The 21,663-nt window shown below is 41.7% G+C and overlaps 1 protein-coding gene across 8 annotated transcripts in view; it reads left to right on the top strand.

Moving 5' to 3' along the window:
• MAGI1 (membrane associated guanylate kinase, WW and PDZ domain containing 1) overlaps positions 1-21,663 on the top strand; it is a 616,101-nt gene that overhangs the window by 569,409 nt on the left and 25,029 nt on the right. For 7 of the 8 annotated variants that reach the window (XM_061197121.1, XM_061197117.1, XM_061197115.1 and 4 more), the window contains 4 exons: positions 1,265-1,296; positions 11,534-11,750; positions 18,533-18,624; positions 20,563-20,755. In XM_061197121.1, coding sequence (XP_061053104.1) covers positions 1,265-1,296; positions 11,534-11,750; positions 18,533-18,624; positions 20,563-20,755 — 534 coding nt within the window. Of the gene's footprint in view, positions 1-1,264; positions 1,297-11,533; positions 11,751-15,605; positions 15,690-18,532; positions 18,625-20,562; positions 20,756-21,663 lie in introns of all 8 variants that reach the window. The other variant, XM_061197123.1, reaches the window with a different exon arrangement.

The raw sequence follows: 21,663 nt of genomic DNA, 5'->3' as shown, positions 1-21,663 counted from the left end.
CCTCCTACTCACCCACTGCCCCGGCCTCCTGTTACTTGCGCTGAACTTAGCACGGCTCCTGGTTTGACAAGTCACTTCCAAGAGAGTTGAAATCGTTAGTTACACTACCTAGGGATCATGTTCTAAAAAAGGTTGACCTTTCCCGTGCAAAATCATCAGATCCCAATACATCAGGTCCTGCATTGTGCCTAACATGGGTGGAATCTGCATTTTGTATTCTAACCTTGGCTCAAACCAAAAATTAGAAAACAAAATGAGAGGACTGCTTGCAGAAATGATTACTTTCAAAACACTGATAAATGTTTTTATTTTCCTTTCCAGCCCTCCTTTGCCACACTCCCTTGGTGACAGATTTTCCATAAGTCTGCCCCTAATGGCTTCTGACTTTCCCAGAAGTGAGATCAGCGGTCCCTTTCAGCTCTCACCCTGCCACTAAAGACAGGGTTTTGGAAGAGCCAGCAAGGTTCAGTGAGCCCCTTTTTCTCCTCTGCCTTTCTCTTTCTGCATTATTATCTTTTTCTCTCAGCTCCATGAAATTTCTCTTTTCATTCCCCAGCAGCCTGCTTTCGAGGGGCTAGTCCCAGCAAACTGAATAGGAGTTTGCTCGGATGAGTGATGTGTGAAGGGGTGTGCTGACGATCCAGAGGGTGTCCTAAACCAGCTTGGATTTGTGTTCTGTTCTGGCAAAAGAGCATCCGTTTTTGTTTTGGTGTTCAGCTCCTTCAAGTAAAGAAGGCATTTCCTCTCCTAAAAGGCAGAGGAAAAATTTTTAAAAAGGAAGAAAAGAAAGAAAGGCAAAAAAAAAATTTAATTTTAACCATTTACCCCTCTGAAACTAAATATACACCCCCTTCCTCTGTCCTGATTGGTCCACTTCAGTTGACAAGTGGAAAGGAAAGGAAATATCCTGGACTTAATTGTAAATTAAGTCGCTCTTAATCTAGAAGAGCATTTGAGATTCTGTCCAAGTGTTCAATTTCCCAGGCCGCTGAGGTCTGTGAATTTCTTTTCCCAGCCTCCAGGCTGCTGCAGTACAAGTCAGCATAGCTAATGCAGATAGATCTCCTGCCTCTCCCTCTCCTCCTCCCTCTGCTTTGATTCGATATGAACAGCCTGGTAACTCTGATGCTGGGGAGAAATCTGACATAACTCTGCAGATGGCTAGGTTGCCATGAAACACCTGGGGATTGTTCTTAAAGGAAAAGGTAACATTTATATGCTAATGATTTCTTCCCCGCTTCCCTCCTTGTTGCATTTTTTCCAGGGCTGCCAGTTCCCAAGAAGAGCCCAAAGTCGGTAAGGACTTGTCAGTTACTTGGTGCTCGTTTTGGGGGGTGGGGGGTGGGGCTGGTGGTGGGAGGGGACGCTATCTGGCTGGACTTAAATGTGTTTTAGAGTGGGTGGAGGAGACAAGAACCAGGGCTCGTTTTATTAAGTTCTGGGGATCCGTTTGGTATAGAAGGTATTGGGGTTTGTCTTTAACTGTCTAGTGATTTGTAGGCAGGCTGCAGGAGCCTGGATAAAGAATGCATGTTTGGAATCTTCTCTGTATAAATGCATCACAACTCTCATTCCAGTGGAGGAGTTTCTTAGATGTTTTAACTTGATACAAATGCTACTGTTTCTTTTGAGAGAAGGAAAAAACAAAAAACTCTACCTACTTCCTGAGTAGCATTACTGGCAGCTGGTGTTTGAAGCCATTCACATGGGTAGATTCCCTCCCTCAGCTTTCTTTTGCACTGGATGATGAATTATTTAAGGATTTTAAAGCCTGTAGGTTTATGGAAGAATTGCTCAGCCCTGCATACATGCCCATGCTCACATGGAAAATGCCCCAGCCCTGAGAATAAGACATTTCCTTGTTGTGGAAATATCCTTTGTTGTTTTGCCAGCTTTAGTGGCATTTTGCTGCAGGTATAGGAGTCTTTAAAAAAAAAAAAAAAAATCAATGTTATGCTGTCCTTTCTAATCTGGTTTCCCTGAAGATGCATTACCTAGTCGACATGTTCACTAATAGCTTTGAGGCTCTAGCGTTTCGCTTGGTGGTGGTGAGCTTTTGCTCCCTGGGCACTGACAACAAATTAAAATGCTACTTAAAACCTCAAAATCTGGAACTCTGATGCCTGTGAGATTGAGGTGGTGAAAGAAGCGTCCAAAATCATTAACAGTAAGATAAAGAGGGGTGTACTTCCTTGTGGCTTAGAGTATTGGGGGGAGGAGGAATTGACAACCTCTGCCATCCGGGAACGGAGAACCTTTAAAACTTTGCAGCTTACGGTGCTGCAGCTGAATTCTTTCCACCTGTCTCCAAGCCTGGCAGCAAGAGGCAGAAGTTTATTCAGGAGATGAGAGAGGGAGCTTCCTGCATTCGTAAACCCTACTCCTAAGTTCTCCAAAGAGAAAAACCTGCAGTAATTGATTCCCGTGGCATGGTGCCATGGTGATGGGAACACGTGACTTCGGGGCTGCTTCCCTTGTCATTTTGTGTTAATGTCCAGGCTGAGAAGTGCTGGTAGGTGTCTACATTGGAACCACAGAGATGCCAAAGCCTGTGTGTGTGTGTGTGTGTGTGTGTGTGTGTATGTGTGTGCATGTATGTGTCTCCCCCTCCCTGGGTCACAGTCAGAAACCTATTCAGCCTTCAGAAAAATAGAAGCACATCTGAGAGATGTGTCACATGAGCTTGAGTTAGCAACACTCATCCTTTTCTCTCCCGCAGCCCCAAGCATGCTACCTGAGGCATGGACTTATTTTACACCCTCCACATGGCATGGAGTCTTGACCAGAAGCGTATACTGAGGGGGGGACAGTTTGGCACACGCAGCATGACATCGGGTAGCAAGGTGTTCTGTTTCGTTTTGCATCCCATTTCAACTTGCTGTGCAAAAGGATTTTTGTAGAGTCATTTGCATCTCTTCTCCCCCAAAGTGTTTTGGAATTCCCCATTGAACTCAAAGGGTATCAAACAGGTGCAGAGCCTGCATTCACCAAGTCAGTTAAGAGAATTCCCCATGACCGTTTATTTTGGAGGAAGTCATGTCATGAACAAGCAGCAAACCAGTTACTCAGGCTGCATTCCTAGGGAAAAAAGCTCTCTTAACTGCATTGCCCACAGTCTGCTGGCTCTTAATTACCACAAGCTAAGAGACTGGTGTGTTGCTGGGTTAGAAAAGAACCATCCCCCAGCTTGGGACTTGTCCTTCCCTGGCTTCTCTGCCAGGACAGGGATGATGGTTTTCACAGCACCGCTGGCACACTCTGGCAGCTGCTGTACAAAAGTAGGGGGATATCAGCCAAGGTCTGCTGTTGCCAGTGGAACCTTGTGAACATCTGTGATCAGTGGGAGTTCTGTACAGGTGGGTTGAAAGCTGTTTCCCTTTCCCAGTTTGAATTTTGATGAGGTCCTGCTAGAGAGACAGATGATGATGGGATGTTTCTGGTAGGGTCGGCGGGAATCCATGGGGAAGCTGGATGACGTGGTTCCAGAAAGTCATTCCTATAATGACAGGCAGGGCCAGTTGGGCTACGGAATGAAACGCACACTGATTGTGCCTGGGTTGTGATACGCTGAGAGTTACCATTAGCTCTGAGATATACTGTTTGAACCCAGGACCATGTCTGTTCTTTATTCTTAGAGGCTCCTGCAGTTGTTGGCTTGCTCATGTGACTGACAGCTTCCTTTGCCCTCATACCTTTTTTTGTTCCTATAAAGGTTTTCAATAATTAAGTAGTTGGGTTTTTATTAGAACAGAAGGACTTCTCTTTTCGATCTCGTTTCCCCTCCTGAATAGCCTCTATAACTTACTCTCAATCAGCAATTTCACCTGCTAGATTTAGGGTAAATGTTAAATTTATGGTTTAAATACTCAAGGGGGACAACGGCAGTGTCTTAATAAAATTTAACTAATTTAATACCTGGACATCCATAGCATCAGGGATTTTTCTGCCAAATGGCAGAGGCAAAAATAAGACATATTTGCTGTCAGGTTTTAGGCCTCACTGGGAAAATGGTTTGGTGGTCCACTTTAATCATCCTGACTGGAAACTTGTTTAACGGAGACTCTTGGTCGAAATCACACACAAGAATTTTGCGTGTGAGCATTGAAAACTCTAAATAGCACACCAAACCCTGAATTTTAGGTCAGTATTCACCCAGGTTTTTTCACTAGTTCATTTCCCAACTCTTGCTTCCTTTGCTCCCTTCTTTCACCTGTCCATTTGTCCATTTATCCATCTGTCCATCCATCATATATCCATTCATCTATCCATGCATTTCTCTTTTATCCGCTCATCCATTCATCCTTCCATTCAGCAAGTTGGTGTTGAAAAACCACTAAGTGTCAGGTTTGGTGTGAGCCATTGGAAATGATATAATAAATAAGATGGTGCCCTTCTTCTTGGAGCTTATAAATGATTTATTGATTGCTCCTTTCAAAAAAAGGATTCATTGTCACAAATCACTAAAATTTTTTATGCATTTGTTCCATCAACAGATATTTATTGGGTATCTCCTGCATGCCAGACCCAGCGCTAGTATATAACAGGAACTAAAATAGAAAACATTCATGTCCTCATACAACTGGGGAGAGATAAATAGGCAGATCTGTACAGACCCTCCTCATGAGGCCTAAAGTATGATGGGCATATACTTTCAAAAGGTAACAAAGCAGAAATATAACATAAAACAAGTACTCACATAATAAAACTCATTCAGCTCTTAATGATAATAACCTAAGTGAAGTAGTCATCCAAAGCCATAAAAAGCTATAAAAAAATTGAATTAGATACTGTGATAGAGCTATGGAATTCTTCCAAGTTCCCCAGCAGCCTACGCAGCATAGGTAACCACATTATTTACTTAGCTTTTATCTTCAGATCAAAAAAAAAAGCATAATGTGTTCAGTAAGGAGACAGTGTTTTCCTAGTTCCTAAAAAACTTCTCACAGGGACTTCCCTGGTGGTCCAGTGGTAAAGAACCCGCCTTCCAGTGCAGGGGACCCAGGTTTGATCCCTGGTTGGGGAACTAAGATCCCACATGCCGCGGGGCGGCTGGGCCCGCGAGCCACAACTACTGAGCTCGTGCGCTTCAGCTAGAGAGCCCTTGTGCTCCAAACTACAGAGCCTACGCACTCTGGAGCCTGTGCGCCACAACTAGAGAAGAAAGAACCCGCACGCTACAACTAGAGAGAAGCCCGCGTGCCGCAATGAAGAGCCTGCATGCCACAACTAAGACCCGATGCAGCCAAATAAATAAACACTTTTAAAAAAAAAAAGAGTTCTCACATAAAGTTTTCGTATAGGGGACACCAAGTGATGGGCAGGGAAGTGTCCTCAGCAAATGCAGCAAGCTGAATGGTAGCAACAGTGACAGGTTTCTGTTCCATGGTCCTCTGTCCCTTTCCCATGGAAGGGGATGCTAAGGACATAGCTGACAGCTAGTCATTAAGAAATACGAGGGAGCGATCTTAGACAATGTGCACAGTAAGTGACCCCGGCCTGAATCCTCCTGAATGCTGCCTCTTTCTCAAACTCTCCTGGTGGCCTTAGCACCCCAATGCTACTTGTCCCAGATCCAGGGCATAGCACAACCCACCAAAGCTCCAAGCTACAAGGAGAAGCAGTGAGAGTAGTAGATGGGAGAAGGCCTAGGGTTACTTAAGTAAGTCTCCTTGCCTCTTGTTGCTCACAGCAGCTCATACCCTCGGCCCTTTGGAGCCTTAAAAAATAGACTTTGCTGTTGTATTAGACTCCATTAAAACATTCAGTATGAACTGAAATTCATTTTCCTATCCGATCAGTGCTTTCCTTTTCTTCTCCATTAACTCCTCTTTCTTGCCTTTTGGAAGAAATCATTTGACTTAGACCCATAAATGATAAAAGAAAGAGACAAAAAGAAGGACCATTCTCTGCTTTGGCTTGTATTTGAGACTGATTTTTGCGCAACCTTTAATGACATTGGCCTGATACCTCATCAGCACTTGCAGTCTTTCCTGTTGTCCATGTAAATCGCTGCAGTGGCCTTCAGTCTTGGCAGATACATGAACTGTAAATAATTTTGCCTTAAAAATGGATTGATTTGTCACTTTTAAGCCACATGAATTCTTTTTATCATTTAAGCTCCTAAGTGCTGTCTGTATTCATTTGCTCTTCCGAGCAAATATTTTCAGCTCACTTTATATACCTCCATTTTGAAATCATTCTGTGAAATACTAATGAGCTGAATTTTTTTCCCCATTTCCATTTATAAAGTCCATTGCATCTTCCCAATTTCTCTGGCCTGTCAGTAATAAGGAAATCGTTTGTTTTAGGACGGTTGGTACAGTTTTGTTTTAAATGGTCTTATGACACAAGTTCACAGCCAGACGTGGCCAAGGATTTCTGTGGAGTTTTCAAAATTGAAATCGTTTCTTTTTTCCTAGTTGGCCCTGATTTGATACTCAGAAGTAAAAATCTTTCTTCAAAAATATCCACATAGGACTTCCCTGGTGGCGCAGTGGTTGAGAATCTGCCTGCCAATGCAGGGGGCGCGGGTTCGAGCCCTGGTCTGGGAAGATCCCACATGCTGCGAAGCAGCTGGGCCCGTGAGCCACAATTACTGAGCCTGCGCATCTGGAGCCTGTGCTCCGCAACAAGAGAGGCCGCGATAGTGAGAGGCCCGCGCACCGTGATGAAGAGTGCCCCCCCCCCCGTCGCCACAACTAGAGAAAGCCCTCGCACAGAAACGAAGACCCAACACAGCCATAAATAAATGAATAAATAAATAAATAAAAATTTTAAAAAAATAGTAAGAGAATATTATTTAAAAAAGAAAAGAAAAGAGCCTCAAATTGATCAGCCCTCGGTGGCCAATTATTCAGTGGGTCTGGCTCACTTTAAAAAAAAAAAAAAATCCACATAGTTACAACAGCTAGTGTTGGAGATATTCAACTCAATATGTGGTCCTCCTTTCCAAGCGTTTATTCAAGCTGGAGATCTGGAGGTGGATATTTGTGTTTCTGAGAACTCCTCCTCCCTCCCCCTTTCCCCTTCCCCCTTCCCCCTTCCCCCTTCCCCCTTCCCCTTCTCCTCCTCCTCTCCCCGGTGCAGCCTTTCAGCAATGCCTGTCAAATCTGGCACCAAAATATCTTTTGACTTTACTTGTCCCTCCCCCTTGTCACAGCTTTTCCCCTTGTATAAGCCACCCCAGGTCCCTCATCTGGTCTGCACAGTAGCCTCCTGACTGGCTCTCTGCTTTTACTCCCACTCACATCAACCTATTCTCCAGATGGTAGCCAGACCAAACTTTCTGGAAGTAAGTTGGCTCCTGGCACATCCCTGCTTTAAATTCACTAATGGATTCCTCCTCCCCAGAACTAAGAGTGAAACCCAAACTCCTTAAAGTAGCCCACAAGCCCCTTGCATTATTTGGTCTCCAACTTCCTCTCAAGCCACCCCACCCCCTGCTGTGCCACACTAGCTACCTCTCTGGTTTCCAAACAGGCCAAGCTCACTTTTGCTTTGCAGACTTAGCACATGCTGCTTCCATTAATGGAATGTTCTTCCAGAGGCTTCTCCTTACTACTTAACCTTAAGGACACTGCAGTGTGTTGTCATCAGTCTGTCATGATTATTTGATTAATATTCCATCTCCACACACAAACACACACACACACACACACACACACACACACACACACACACACCTAGATATGTAGGTATAAATTCTCAGGTACTATCTCTTTCTTACTTACACATTGTATTTTTCAGAATCTGGCTCATAGCAGGTGATCAGTATGTATTTATTGGATGAGGGAATAAATGTATTGCAGGTTACTTAAGAGGGGCTACTCTGGATGTTCTATCATTGATGTATCTATCATTGATGGATTGCGCCATCCATGTTCTTAGCATGCATAGAATTACTTCAACAGACTTGAAAGTGTATCTTTATTAATGCTTATTTGAGGGCCAGTTTCTCACCTAGAAAAATGAGGTGAGAGACAATCACATTTGGTGCAAGTCAGATCCTGTGTTCAGAAGTGAATTTGTCCTCATGGCCCAAGTCTTCTGGGAGGGAATCCGGACTGCTGAAAAGGCATACAAGGTGACTTTAATTTGAGAGCTGTATAAACATGGCTTTTCTCCTGGGCAGTTCTGGACCCTAACCAGATAAAAGATAATGTCATATCTAATTAACATGTTCTCAGAAAATAAAAAGGCATATTTTGAAGTTTTCTACACACACAGAACATAGCTTCAAAAAGCTTAGGTGCCAATATACTAAATACAGAATGCATTTTCAAATTAAGTCATTTTCATAATTGAACTTGAGAGGAAACATAAAGCGAGGTTAAATCTTATCAGGGAAAAATCCAAAAAGCTTCCAGATGCTCATGTGTTTAGCCCGTGAGGGTGGGTTAGAATATGCCATTTAGTGATAGGTTAGCGATGGCCTAGTTTTTAGAGCATATTCTCAGGATGCTGCTGTACTTTCATTTTCCAAATTTAGGAGCAAAGTTTAGATGGCATTCAAAGGGGATGCAGAGGTGCAGTTTGATGGAGAGGCAGTTTTGCAGACTCTGTCCAGATTGTATCTGTCATTTTGTGATAAATTGGACCTAAATGTGTCCTTTATGGGGAAGGTGAGAAAAGGTGAGAAAAGTTTTTAAACGGCCCAAGCCATTTCTGGTAAACTTCATTTGCACCCTCTGGTTATGGTAAAGCTGTCTCTTCATTTAAACTTGAGATTTCCAGGTCCTCTGTGTCAGGTTTGTTACACTGGGACAGCCATCGAAGGGTCTTGGAAACCCCTGAGGTGACATACAGAATCTGTGTGCATGCATTTGTGGGCGTGTCTGTAAAAGCACACGTGCATTCGCTGCTGGAGAAAGGTCCAGACTCTCTCAGTGGGACAGGGTTGCTGGAAAGGTATTTCTCTCCTGTTCAGGAAGAGGCAGTGATTGGAAGAGGTTACATTTCAAGAGGTTACCGAGTATCCCCAGGAAAGGAAGAAGAAGATTGTGAGGTTTCCCTTGGGTAATCCCGCAGTGCGGCTCACGGGGTCCCGGTGAGGCTTTGTGAAGAGGAACCTTTACGCGAAGGAGACTGGAGCTTCCAGGGTCAGAGACTGACTCTAACCGTGAAATGAACTTAGTGTCAATGGACTGACCCCACATCTAGCATTTGCTACTCATCTGAAAAACCAGGCGAGGGTGGTCATTTGAAGAGAGGGATGAAACTCTCATGGTTAATCCAGAAGTCCTTCATCTATTGAATTATTTGCTTTCACTTTTAAAATACCTTCTTCCTGCCTTTCCAAGAGGAGAGCGGACACAAAACACTACCAAAATGTAAAAAATAGAAAGTAACAGTCCCATTAATTCTCCTTACCAAGGTTCATTTCTAAATGAAAAGAGCTTTATATTTGGTCTTGATTATAAAAAACATTCTCTGTACATGATAAAAATAAGAAGTAGGCAGTACAGGAAAGTATAAGAGGGGGAAATCCCACCCAGAACCCATCTTTTTTTCTGTTTATGCTGAGGTGTATACACTACACATGCTTGTTTATAATGGAGACCCTTACAAAGACCGCGGTGAAGAGGAAAACCAATTCCCACGCTCATGCAAAAGGGAATGGGGATTGTATCCTTCGTTAATGTTTTTCTGACTCTGAAAATCTTCAGCATGTCTCCAAGGGAAGCAAGAAGGCAGGTTTTGACCTTCTTAGGGAATAGAAAGGGGATAGCTGGCCCTAAGAGCCGAATTCACTTTGGGGAGGACCCTGTTGGAAGTTGGCAGAACCAGGTTCTGTCCCAAGTCTTCGGAAGGCGGATCCATCCAAGTCTGAGCGGAGCCCTTGACCCTCACAAGGAAACGATGGTGATGTGGGGTAACGGTGATGGTTGTCCCTGTCCAAACACTGGTGTGTTTTCCTGACCTCTGCACCCAGAGTATGTTGTCCCCTTGAGTCTGAGTGAATTAAGTCCCTCATATAGGTGGTTCCCAAGACCTCTTTGCTAGCTTAGAATATGGTCCTCACGTTTCTCCCACAGGCACATCAAGTATAATTTTAAAGGGTCTATCTTACCTTCATGAAATACATGCCCAATTTTCGACTTTGAATCCTTGCTAAAACCTATCTTCAGATCTGTGATCTGGGACAGTCAAGGGAAAATGAAGTTTTTGTCCTCCTTGGCCTTAGTTCAATGCTTATTTCAAAGCAAGGACTGGAAGGGGAAGGAGGTGAGGGCCCTGAGAAGTAAATGAACGGGACCTTGGAAGTTTCCACGGAGACGCGAATGAAAGACGGAGGCCACCTGGGAGAGAGAATAAGGAAGAACGGTGTGATAGGACTGATTGCAAGACTGAGGGCAAGATTTTGACACTATAAAGAACTTTAGGGAACTGGAATGTCTAGGTCAGAGATCTTATAAACTACTCATAAATCATAAGCTATACAGGATCTATAAGACAGGCTGGAGATGCCCCTTTACAATGCTCTGAAGCAGTTAAGTGTAGTGACATGGCATCTGTTGTGTGAGAGACAGGACTCCAGGATTTTTCTTTTGAATGGGGGGAACTAAACACCTGGGCTTACCACATCTTTCATTGGAGAAAATAAGAGCTGAAATTATTTTATTTCCCATGCAGTATTTTTCCTCCCGCTAGATTTTGCTGTTCATTCAGTGGCCCTTCCAACAAAGAGCATCTCATAAAATGGGAAGGGTCTTTTGCTGAGCAGATTTTAAGGAGCAGGAACCTACTTATTCTACTGAAATTTAAATGAAATTCTTTGTCTTTGACTCCTACTTGGAGTTTGGACAAGTTAAGGCTGACCCCCGGAGGTCAACCCATATATAAAGTTGGATCTTGGTTTTCAACCAACAGTAGTATTAGGAGATCAAGAGGTGTAGTGCGATGTCTGCAAAATTGATTCACTAAGAATTTTGAAAGCTCTTCAGATAATAGTTTTTTATATACTTGTAAGTACAAGTGCACACATAATGCTAGGCATGATTTTTTAAAGATCTGATCCATGTTTCTTACAGGCTAGCAGAACTGATGGTAAATCCTTAGCAAGAAGTTGGGTATTTTGCTACTGAAAGAGGGAAAATGTGGAGTCCCAAGGAGCATTTTTAGCCCTGATCATATTTCTTCTGGATATTCTAGCTTTCCATTTAAACCACGCATGGTATTCTGTGTCACGTTTGGTTTAAAAATGAAGATATTAAAACGAGTATATTTTGTAAAAAATGATCCCAGTGACTTAGCTGAGAACCTGTGATGAAAACTGGATTTGTTTTCTGCTCCAGCCCTGAAAGCAGTATGGTTTGCCATGATGTTCTTCTGTCTGGCCCACCCCTCTATCTGTCTGCCAGTCCCCTGGGGATTTACCTGCATTCAGCATGAGCCGAAGGTGGAAGCCAAAATGTTGTTGATAAATTTATGTATGTGTGCGCAGAAGTGCTGAACAAAAACAAGCTGATGGAAAACACTCGCTCAGGGAACCAATAATAATCTCTTCTTGCCCCTCTCACTCGCTTCCTTTCAGCAACCACTGGAAAGAAAAGACAGCCAGAATAGCTCCCAGCACAGCGCTGCCAGCCACCGAAGCCTGCACACAGCCTCCCCAAGCCACGGCACACAGGTGCTACCCGAGTTCCCACCCGCCGAGGCCCCGGCTCCAGATCAGACTGACAGCTCTGGGCAGAAAAAACCAGATCCTTTTAAAATCTGGGCCCAGTCCAGGAGCATGTATGAAAACCGACGTGAGTAGCACCCTGGCTCCTGTCTTCCCTGGACCCCGCCGCAGGGCTCCAACTCTCTCTTGAGGCTTACTGAGAATAGATTGTCAGCGTGTGAACAGGAGAGAGGTAAATCCAGGTGGGAGGTGACAGCATCTCAGAGCAGTGATAGAATCTGCTGGATATTCACTGAGGCCCCGTTACGTCTTCTCTTTGGGCAGGTGGGGTAGTCATGGATGGTCGTCAGATGAAGGGCCTGGGTAAAATGGATTTATTTTTCCTCTCCGTTCAAAGAAGTGGCCGGAAAAAAAAAGAAAAAAAAAAGAAGTGGCCGATAAGCGCTGCTGCCTCATTAATTCTTCCCTACATGGAGACGGTGGCCTCCTCTGAGCTCCTGTCTTGTGAAACAGCTCTGATATACAATAGAACATAAATACAATTGGTTTGGATTGCAGGAGTAATGAGAAGAAATTAAATGCTTTCTTAGTGGTCTCGGTTTTTAAGAATACTGGTAATTTTTTTAAAACGTTATCGGTCTTTCTAAACATTCCCCTTAAAAAGAAAAAAAGAGTAGCGAGTGGTTTGTGCTTTAATCATTTATACTGTGGTTAAGTATGTTCCTTTAGCTTCACCTTTTTGAAAAATATGAACTAGTGATGTCATACATAGTACTTTTTGGGCTGTTATAAACCGAGTAATCCCTTCACATTTAATGTTTTACTTTTTATTATGAAATGATTTCCAAAAACTATTCACTCTAAACAGTATTCACTTATCTTACTGTTACCAATCAAAGTTCCTAAAATGCTTTCCTCTTAGGGGATACAAATAGGCCATTTTTGTTTGTTTGTTTGTTTCGGCTGTTGCTCTTACTGACCTTTTCTTATGAGTATGATTGGTTGGGATGAAGCATCTACGAAGAACATGCACTTCATTTTCCCTTTTTGTCATAGGATAGGAGAGAATGATTAATGAGGGAGGAGGCCGGGTTTGCTGAAGGGTCAGAGTAAAACTGGAAGAGAGAAGAGAAGCATTCTGCCTTTCCTCTTGGTCCCCAGCCCGCTCAGCACAGGTTTCATTTGGAGCCACAGCTGCGGTTCTCTTAGCAAAGCCCCGTGGAGGGCCGAGGCACGGGGGGCGGGGGGGTGGGAACACTGCAGCCGCCCACCCACCCCCTTGGACTTGGCTGTGAAGCATTTTACCTGCTGGCTGGAGCCACTCCTCTGTGACCCAAACCAAACAGGGGAGTGAGAGCAGCACCCCTGCTGGAGAAGGAAAGTGGCCCACACAGCTGGGTGCAAGTCAGCACTTAGGAGGCACAAGGTATGACTGGAGTCTTGGTGATAATCAAGTTTTAGAAGTCACCCAAGGCTCCCTCTGTGCTTTTCCTCTTCAAGGAAGAGACGTCATTGCCTTCTTACTACCATAGTGCGTGGAATTAAGTAGGCTGTTTTGACTAAGGCTTCACTATGCTGGCAAAAGCCTGATAACTTGAGAAGGGATTTATTTAGTCCCTGGACGAGAAAGACCCCTGAGTACACCTCACTCCGGGCCAGAGGAAATGAAGTTCCATTTGGAACATCCCTTGTAAGCAGTAGTTGCTAAGCATGAACCTGGTGTCCATTCTCACTGTCTTCTAATTGGAATGATTTCAGGGAAGAAATGTTTTCCAAAGAGGAGTATTTTCACATTCCCTTCACATTTCTCTTTAATCATGCAGGTCCTCCAATCAATGGCCCAACTTCAGTTGATGTGGAGATAACTGCTTTATTGACTATGCCCCTGCTTTTCTCAGTAGAGTACACGTTTATGACTGAGTTTCCCACGTATGAATCTTTTTGCGATAAAATAAATCAGGTTCTGAAGTGCTGGTGCGGGCCTCATGGATTGACAGATGATTCTAATGCACCCAAAGAATAGGAGGCTCTAGCTCAGATGCCATTTTTACCTTGATGGAAGCAGCATTTCTTCAGAATTTGGTATTTAATCCATTTTTTAAAAAAGTTTTCACCAGAAAAAAAATAAGAAAAATATGTAATTCTGCCACAGCCAGCTGCTCTAAGCATTGAATGAGAGGCAGACTGAAATATTTGTAATGGTGCCAGTTTAGGCCTTAACTTTCTGGAACATCTAAGGAATAGGATCTAGCAGCACAAATGAGAATCAGGTTTTTTTGCTGATTAGAGGCTCCATAATTGAGTGATTGTAGCAACCTAACCGATGTTAATATTCACATAGATTTCTTCCTCACCACTAAATCAGGATAATGATGAGACTTTTCCCTCCATGATAATTATTCAGTATCTGTCACAGATTTTCTTTTTTTCACAGTACCTATGAATGAATCTACGTCAATCTTGTCTTCTAATCAGTATTTGGCTTTATCCCAGATCAGTTTCTGCCATTCCCTTAGGCTGTTTCTTATCTTGTCTTTTGGAAAAAAATGAAAAAGTAAAGCATGTAGCCTCATTAGATGTGATTCCCTGCCCCTCTCCCCAAGGCATATTAAAATGAGCAAAGTACTCCAGGAAAAAAACCAAGAAAATTAAAGTCAGCAGTAGCATCTTAATTGTACCCTTAATTTATCCCCCTTTTTTTGGGAAAATATATTTTCCTCATATTTCATTTTATTGTAAAGGACAGTGGGAAGATTCTTAACAAAGTCTCTGATCCAGTTCCTTCACATGGTCTGAATACCGTGCAAAATATAGCATTCTTGATATGGCCATCTGTCAAAACAGCAGTGTGCAAATGAATCAATCTGAATTACAGATGTGTTAATAAATCCCTCTGAAGAGCTTAAGTGTTCAATTAAGAACATGCATGGATGGTGGTGGTGGGATGAACTGGGAGATTGGGATTGACATATATACACTAATATGTATAAAATAGATAACTAATAAGAACCTGCTGTATTAAAAAAATAATAAAATTCAAAAAAACCCGAGATTTATTAAAAAAAAAAAAAAAAGAAAAAGAAAGAGCATGCATGGAAGTCCTTTAAAAGCCATGTTGCCTGTTTGTATTTTCTCTAGATAACATGTCAGTTGTGCACATCTTTTAAGAATGGCATCGATGCAATCTTATTTATAAGTGTTCAGGAAGAGCAGCTAGTACCCACTAGTGTTTACTGTGAAACAAAATCTAAAGCTTGCGGTTCAAACTTTGCCCGTTCACAAAAGACTTGGGAAAGAAAAATGACAAAGCTGTCGTTTTAACCAGCGCACACGTGTCCCTCGAGAGAGACATGCTCAATGATCTGGAATTGGTGTACAGCTCCTTTATCATAGTTTAAGGAGCTTGGGTGTACGTCTAGATTTTAAGAGCTATTATGACAGTTCTTATTTGTGTATTTGTTCAGCTCTTGGCCAGATCTGATGATTTGTGTCACTAAACAAAAGACTATTTTGGTTGAACTGCCCTAGAATTCATCTGAACAGGTTTTAGCCCATAAATTAATCCCAGCAGGAACTTGATACTATTTTAAATAAACACAGTAATGTGGCAGTGACAAAAGTATGCTTAAATTTTTTCGAAAGGAAATAAGGGGTTAGACAAATCTCAAGTTCATGACGTGATTCAAACAAGGTCATAAGAGAGTGGGTACTTCAGGGTATCATGAAATCGGAAGAGTCTAAGATGGTAAAGGTAGTTCTGTGAAATTCTCAGCGGTACAGTTGTAAATTCTAGCTTTTTGACAAGAAAAGTACCATGGAAAAAAAAAAAGAATCGAACCATAGTCTTTTAAAATCCACAGCAGCCTTGACCTTTACTGTGAAAGCTTAACTGCACGTTCCTTATCAATCAAAACTAAATTAAAATGAACTAAGAGAAAGCACATACATTCAGCTTTGCAAAATTGTGACATTACTATTCCAGCTATGTCACCTTCGCCTGCATCGGGATTGAGCAAGGGTGAAAGAGACAAAGAAATCAATTCCACGAATTTTGGAGAATGTCAGAGTAAGGATCTGCTGAAAATTTTCATTTCTCCATTATTACTCATCCTGTTTGATGTTCCCATTGGTCTAGGGGGCTAGAAAGAAACTCAGAAAAAGGAGGGAAGAAAGAGTGATGGCCATGAACAGAAGTGTTTGGGGCGTTTTTATTGAGCAAGGCTAGAGCAAAGACAAGATGAAATTAAAAGTGATGGGCACGTTTTAACCAAGTCTGCAAATGTGTTGTGTGTCTGTAGTAATAGAGACGCCAGGAGGGTTCTCTGCAAACATGGTGATTCCATTTTTTCTAATTATCAAAAGAAGTCTTTTGACTGCTTTATTGGGTCATTGGTGGAATTACCAAAGGAAATGAGCTGCTCTGATTGTCCCCTGTACCAGGGCTTAGAAGTGAAGAGAGCTGGATGAGATTTTCTTAGCTCTTCTTCATTTAGTCTCAAAAAAAAGGGGGGGAGGGCGGTGATAGTAATATCAGAAAGATGGTTCTACCCTGCTGCCTCCTGAAAACTTAATTCTAATAAAATCTGCCTGAAATAAAGAAGAGAACAAAAAATGTTTTGGGGGAATAGTTTAGAAACTTTAGTGCCTTTGGGAAGAAGGGACAGCAGAGGACAAAGAAGAGAAAAATCATTCTATAATTCTCTAATATGTTTCAGTACTGATTGATCACCAAAGTTATATATTTGGACCATAGCATTTGGTTCGTAGAAGAATATAATTGTCAAGATGCCCAAGTTCAAGGACCAAAAGACGTTCTTTGTAACACATCTGTGTTTGTGTGTGTTTTCCTGAAAGGCTCATCATTGGCATCGTCTACATCCTTGGTGTCTGTCATTGGGCATCTTTGTTTTCAGTAGGAAGCTTTTTAAATAAATTTGCCATCTGTGTATTAATTCTCAGAGGAACAAATTTTTTTCCAATGGACTAAACTGTATGATAAGCCTAAGTCTGTTGGCCATAATTGCCCATCCCATGGTGGCTTACTCCTAAATGAGCAATAAAAGGCAGAAACTTGCTACATTTGGTGACACTGTAGGATGGGCAGGTGTTCCTATGTTAAACGATGCTGCAGAAAAAATTGGTCTGAGCTGGAGGTCTCTGCAGAGGTCTTTCCCTTGTTCACAGAAGGGCTCAGCAGATTTCAAGCAGACTCTGCCAAGAACCTAGTGCTGACTGGAAAGCACCCGTGGTCTGTTTTGGTAATAATCCTCCTGCTTGAGTGAACCGAAGACGGAGACTCAACCTGATTTAATTTGTTGTTTCAATGAGGCTATTACAGCAAATACCCTTTAGCCAGCTACTCAAACAGAAAGAAAATATTGTTACCTTAGCATGCTGAAGAAAATACCATTCTCGAATTGTGTCCTGTGATGTAGCCTAACTCCATGTACCATGGCATCTTACAGCTTAGCCTTAGCAATTATAATTAAAAAGCATTGGATAAGAAGCTCCCTTGAAAGCATGGCATTAAGATAGCTCAAGCACGAATATTCGATTCTGACTCCTCTGACTGGTACTTACCTGTTCATTTAGTTTCTTCTCTCTCGGCATACATTTTAAGCTCATGGGTGAGTCCCGAAAAAGGGACATCTATCGCCAGCTTGAAGTCTAAACAACCACCTTCTTCTTCCCTATTCCATTGTACAGAATCAGAGAAGGTGGGAATTAAATTCTAAGTACATACACACTCCTTCAGCCCCAAAGCCAAGGAATTAAAGAAACCAGAAATTCTGCAGAACAGTATTTGAAAATCTCCTTTAGGATTCATGGCCACTAAATTATATATTTTTTTCTTTAAATAAAAGATTTGTCATTTTACAGACTGTAAAACATACTATTTAAACACTAAAGTATTAAGTAAGAATTAAATAGAAGTAACCCTTTTTTTTATTACTTTAGTTAAGTAACAGAGTGGTATATAGGACAATCTCATGTACAGTAAGCACGTTCTTAAGGAAAATACTTTTCTTTAAAAAAAAGAAAAATGAGATTTTCATTTGAAAGCCCTGGACTATTACTGAATTTTAAAAGTAAAATATCAAGCTGTTAGATAATAAATGAATACTTATAGTGGTGAAATATTATAGGCAAATACTGGAATAAAGCACTTATTTTAGTGATGAAATATGGTTCATTGATATAGGACAATTTTGTTGTCACCAGTGATCTTAAGGATATAAAAGGCTGACTACTTTTTCATAATAGTAGTGAAATCATAGTAAATTTTGTAAATTTGGAAATATTAGGATGTTTGAGAGTAACTTTTGGCAAAAATGATCTAACAGATCATATTATTGGCATTGCTAGTCTTGATTATTTTAAGGGAAAAAAGAAGTGATTTTCTTTTTTTTAATTGAGAACACTTTTTACCTCAAGCTGTTTTCTTTCATCTTCTAGTTGGTAACATCAGGTCTTCTAAATCCTCGGAGCCAACCTCTACTTCAGAGGTCACTCTGACAGCGTGAGCTCCTTCCTCAGACATGGGCACCCACTTCGTGGTGCAGAGCCTGATGATTTTAATTTATTTAATTCCCCTTGCAACAATACCCAGGAGAGTGGTGAGTGCTGACTACAGCCTTCATCAGGGATAATGGCTTGATTAGGAAGTATCAAACAGTGATTAGTCCTTTGAAAAAAATCTGAAGGCTCAATGACGATTCCTACCACTTACTTTCGCCCAGTGCCCTCTGTTATTACATCCGTCCAGATTATTTTGTTTGCTTGTGTGTGTTGGAACGCTGTCATCTGCTCAAACACCATCAGTATCAGTCCTGTTAACTGTGTTCGCCTTAGGGCTCTGATTCGTTTTATCAGAGAAATAATCTCTCTCTTCCTCATCCCTCTCTGCAGTTCCAGATTATCAAGAACAGGACATCTTCCTCTGGAGAAAAGAGACTGGATTTGGATTTAGGATTCTGGGTGGCAATGAACCAGGGGAACCTGTGAGTCTTTTGTCTCCCTGCCCCTTGCCCCCCATCCCACCCTAGCCTGCACCGCCCCGTGCAGTTTTCTAAGACTTCAAAGCAAATTGGCAGCAGTGACAAATCACCAAGATTTGAGTCCCGCCAGGTGCACCCCTGTTTCGTCTTTTTAAAAAAATTTTATTGGAGTATAGTTGATTTACAATGTATTAATTTCTGCTGTACAGCAAAGTGATTCAGTTACATATATATATAATAATATATATATATATATAATATATATATATATTCCCTGACTGTTTCATCTTAAGCACTGGGGGTTATTCTTTGGATTTTGTGAGCTCTTTCTGTCTTGAGGAAGAAGGGACTAGATCTTTTCTAAAAAGCGTGTGTTCGTGTTTGTGGAAAGCGGCAGTTCCAGCGTCTGGAGCTCCCCATCAGAGAAAAGGGAACCGAAAAGCAAAATAGGAATAGGCATCAACTGAGAATACAGTGGCCTGATCCTTCTGGCCAATTCTGTTAAATCTGCCAGCAGGTAGTTGGCTTTGTATATTGCGTAGCCAGGACAGAGAGCACTTGACAAGGCATTATGAAAGATTAGAGAAAGTAGGACCACGCTCTTTACAAAATTAGAGAAAGAACCCTGAACAAGGATCAGGAGACATTTAACCTCTCCAGGCCTCATCTTTAAAATAAATTGAGGAGAACTTCACAGGATTCTTTTGAAAGGGGAAAAGAGAACTAAAGATAAGTATTGTTCATTTCCTCATCATAGTAAAAATAGCTGTTATTTCTTGAGTGCTTACTACGTGCCAGGTGCTATGCTAAAGGCTTCTAACATCCATTCTTCTCATGTATCCATCAAATCTATGAATCTATCCCCATTTTTCAAATCATGAAATAAAGACACAGAAAGGTTAATGAACCTGCCTGGCATCACAGAGTTAGTAAATGGAGGGACTGGAAAGGGTGTGATTCCAGAGTCCATGTTCTTAAGCACTCTTTTGTCAAAGTTCTTTGTAAGTGATAAATGCCATGTAAAGATCGTTGTAGCATCATTATCTAGAGAGAAGGGAAGAAAGGCACAAACATTTTAGCTAAAGTTTAGTGAATGGTTAATATAACAACAGCAAGACACTAAATATAAAGACCTGCTCTGCATGCAGGTGCTATAGACTATGAAAATAGGGATGCCCAACCAGACTTTGCTTGATTCATCCCTTCATTTAACAGCATTTATCATGCATTCCCTTTTGCTAGGCACATGCTGACCTTTAAAGCAAAGTAGTATTACTATTATAATTAGTAGAGTTTTCTGAACAGAGGCCTGCCTCTTAGGTGGATAGAAAAGGGGAAAAAGTTTTGCCAATGAAGGGAGTAAAATGATTTATTTTTGCAAAGGGGAAAAAACAATGAGTCAGCAAACCACAGATAAATGTCAAGGTACTAAACAAGAAAAAGTTATTTTTTCCATTTAAGAATTATTGTACCACCTAGCACAGCACCTGGTACGCAGTGGGCACTCAATAAGCGTTTGTGGCATGGATGCAGACATGAATGAATGAATTGAATTGTTCTCAGAGATTGTGAAGGCCGTCATTTTACAGGCAAACCTCCTTTTATTGCGCTTTACAGATGTTACATTTTTTTACAAATTGAAGTTTGATGGCAGCCCTACACTGTCAGATGATGGTTAGCATTTTTTAACAATAAAGTATTTTTTAAATTAAGGTATGTACTTTATTTTTAGACATAATGCTATTGCATACTTAAGACTACAGTATAGTGTAAACATAACTTTTATGTGCACTGGGAAACCAAAAAATTCATGTCACTTGTTTTGTGGTGACATTAGCTTTATTGCGGTGGTCTGAAACCGAACCTGCAATATCCCCGAGGTGTGCCTGTAATAGTAAACCAAAAGGTCAGTGTTTCATCCATCATCCAATTACTCAACAGATTTATATCGGTCACATCGTACCACTGGGTGCTGCTGATACAGACGGCCGCCTGAGGTCTGGGGATGAATTAATCTGTGTGGATGGGACACCAGTCATTGGTAAATCACACCAGCTTGTGGTCCAGCTTATGCAACAAGCCGCCAAGCAAGGCCACGTCAATCTCACAGTACGGCGTAAAATGGTGTTTGCGGGTATGTTTTTCATTCATCCCTTTAGACAGTGCCTTGTCACTTTATGCACAGAAGAGGCCCCTTTCCTGTGTCTGCCTCCTCAAGCATGTATTTTAGCAAATGTTTGTAAATGTGATGAAGCTCAGAATTTCCAGATGGAACCCTGCAAAACTACTGTCGCTCAAAAGCACTTTAATGTGCCATCCGTACACGTTCAGCAAAGGCTTTTAGAAGAAGCCTAGTTGAATAGATATGTTACCTCCCTCCATCCCCTTGCTAAACAGAACTTAGTCATTCTCTTCACTTGATGAGAATTCTCAACAAAAGAGGTTAGGAGAATTGTAGCTTCAAATTAAGAGAGCAAAAATTAGGTTTGCGCTGCCAAATAAGCTCATAAAAAAGCTGCTCTGCTGTTGACAGTCATATGTATTAAACTATTTTAGTTTTTACATTTTTCTCTATAAGCAAGTTGTAGAGTTGGCCAGTTCTAGGTCATGTTTGAGTCCTTCCTCCTGCAACTCAAATTCATATACATCCTTCCAGGCCCAACTCAAAGATAACCTTATCTGTAAAACCCTCAGAAATTCCCTCCTTCCTCCAACTGTCTGCTGAGTTTAGCCTTCCCTTCTTGCCATCCTTGGGCATCGTGGTTCACTTCGGTATCAGAATCTGCCATTTTGAGGCAGTACTGGGTAAGTGTCTACCCTTCCCATTCATTCACCATCTTTGTCTGCAGCCCCTGCCTCCAGGTATTCAAGACAGAACCCAGAATGCAGAAGAGGCAGATTCCATGTGGTATCAGTTGAATTACTGAAGAAGGATGATGTGAAATATTAGGAATTCTCCATAGCTGTAATACTAGTGAAATACCTGTTTATCAGATAAAATCAACTGGCATCTTGTTTTAAAAACAAACAAAAAAAATAACT

Source organism: Eubalaena glacialis, chromosome 7, assembly GCF_028564815.1.
Source record: "Eubalaena glacialis isolate mEubGla1 chromosome 7, mEubGla1.1.hap2.+ XY, whole genome shotgun sequence".
Classification (NCBI taxonomy): Eukaryota; Metazoa; Chordata; class Mammalia; order Artiodactyla; family Balaenidae; genus Eubalaena; species Eubalaena glacialis.
The sequence above is the reverse complement of the archived record's forward strand: the minus strand, read 5'-3'. Positions and strand labels throughout refer to the sequence as shown.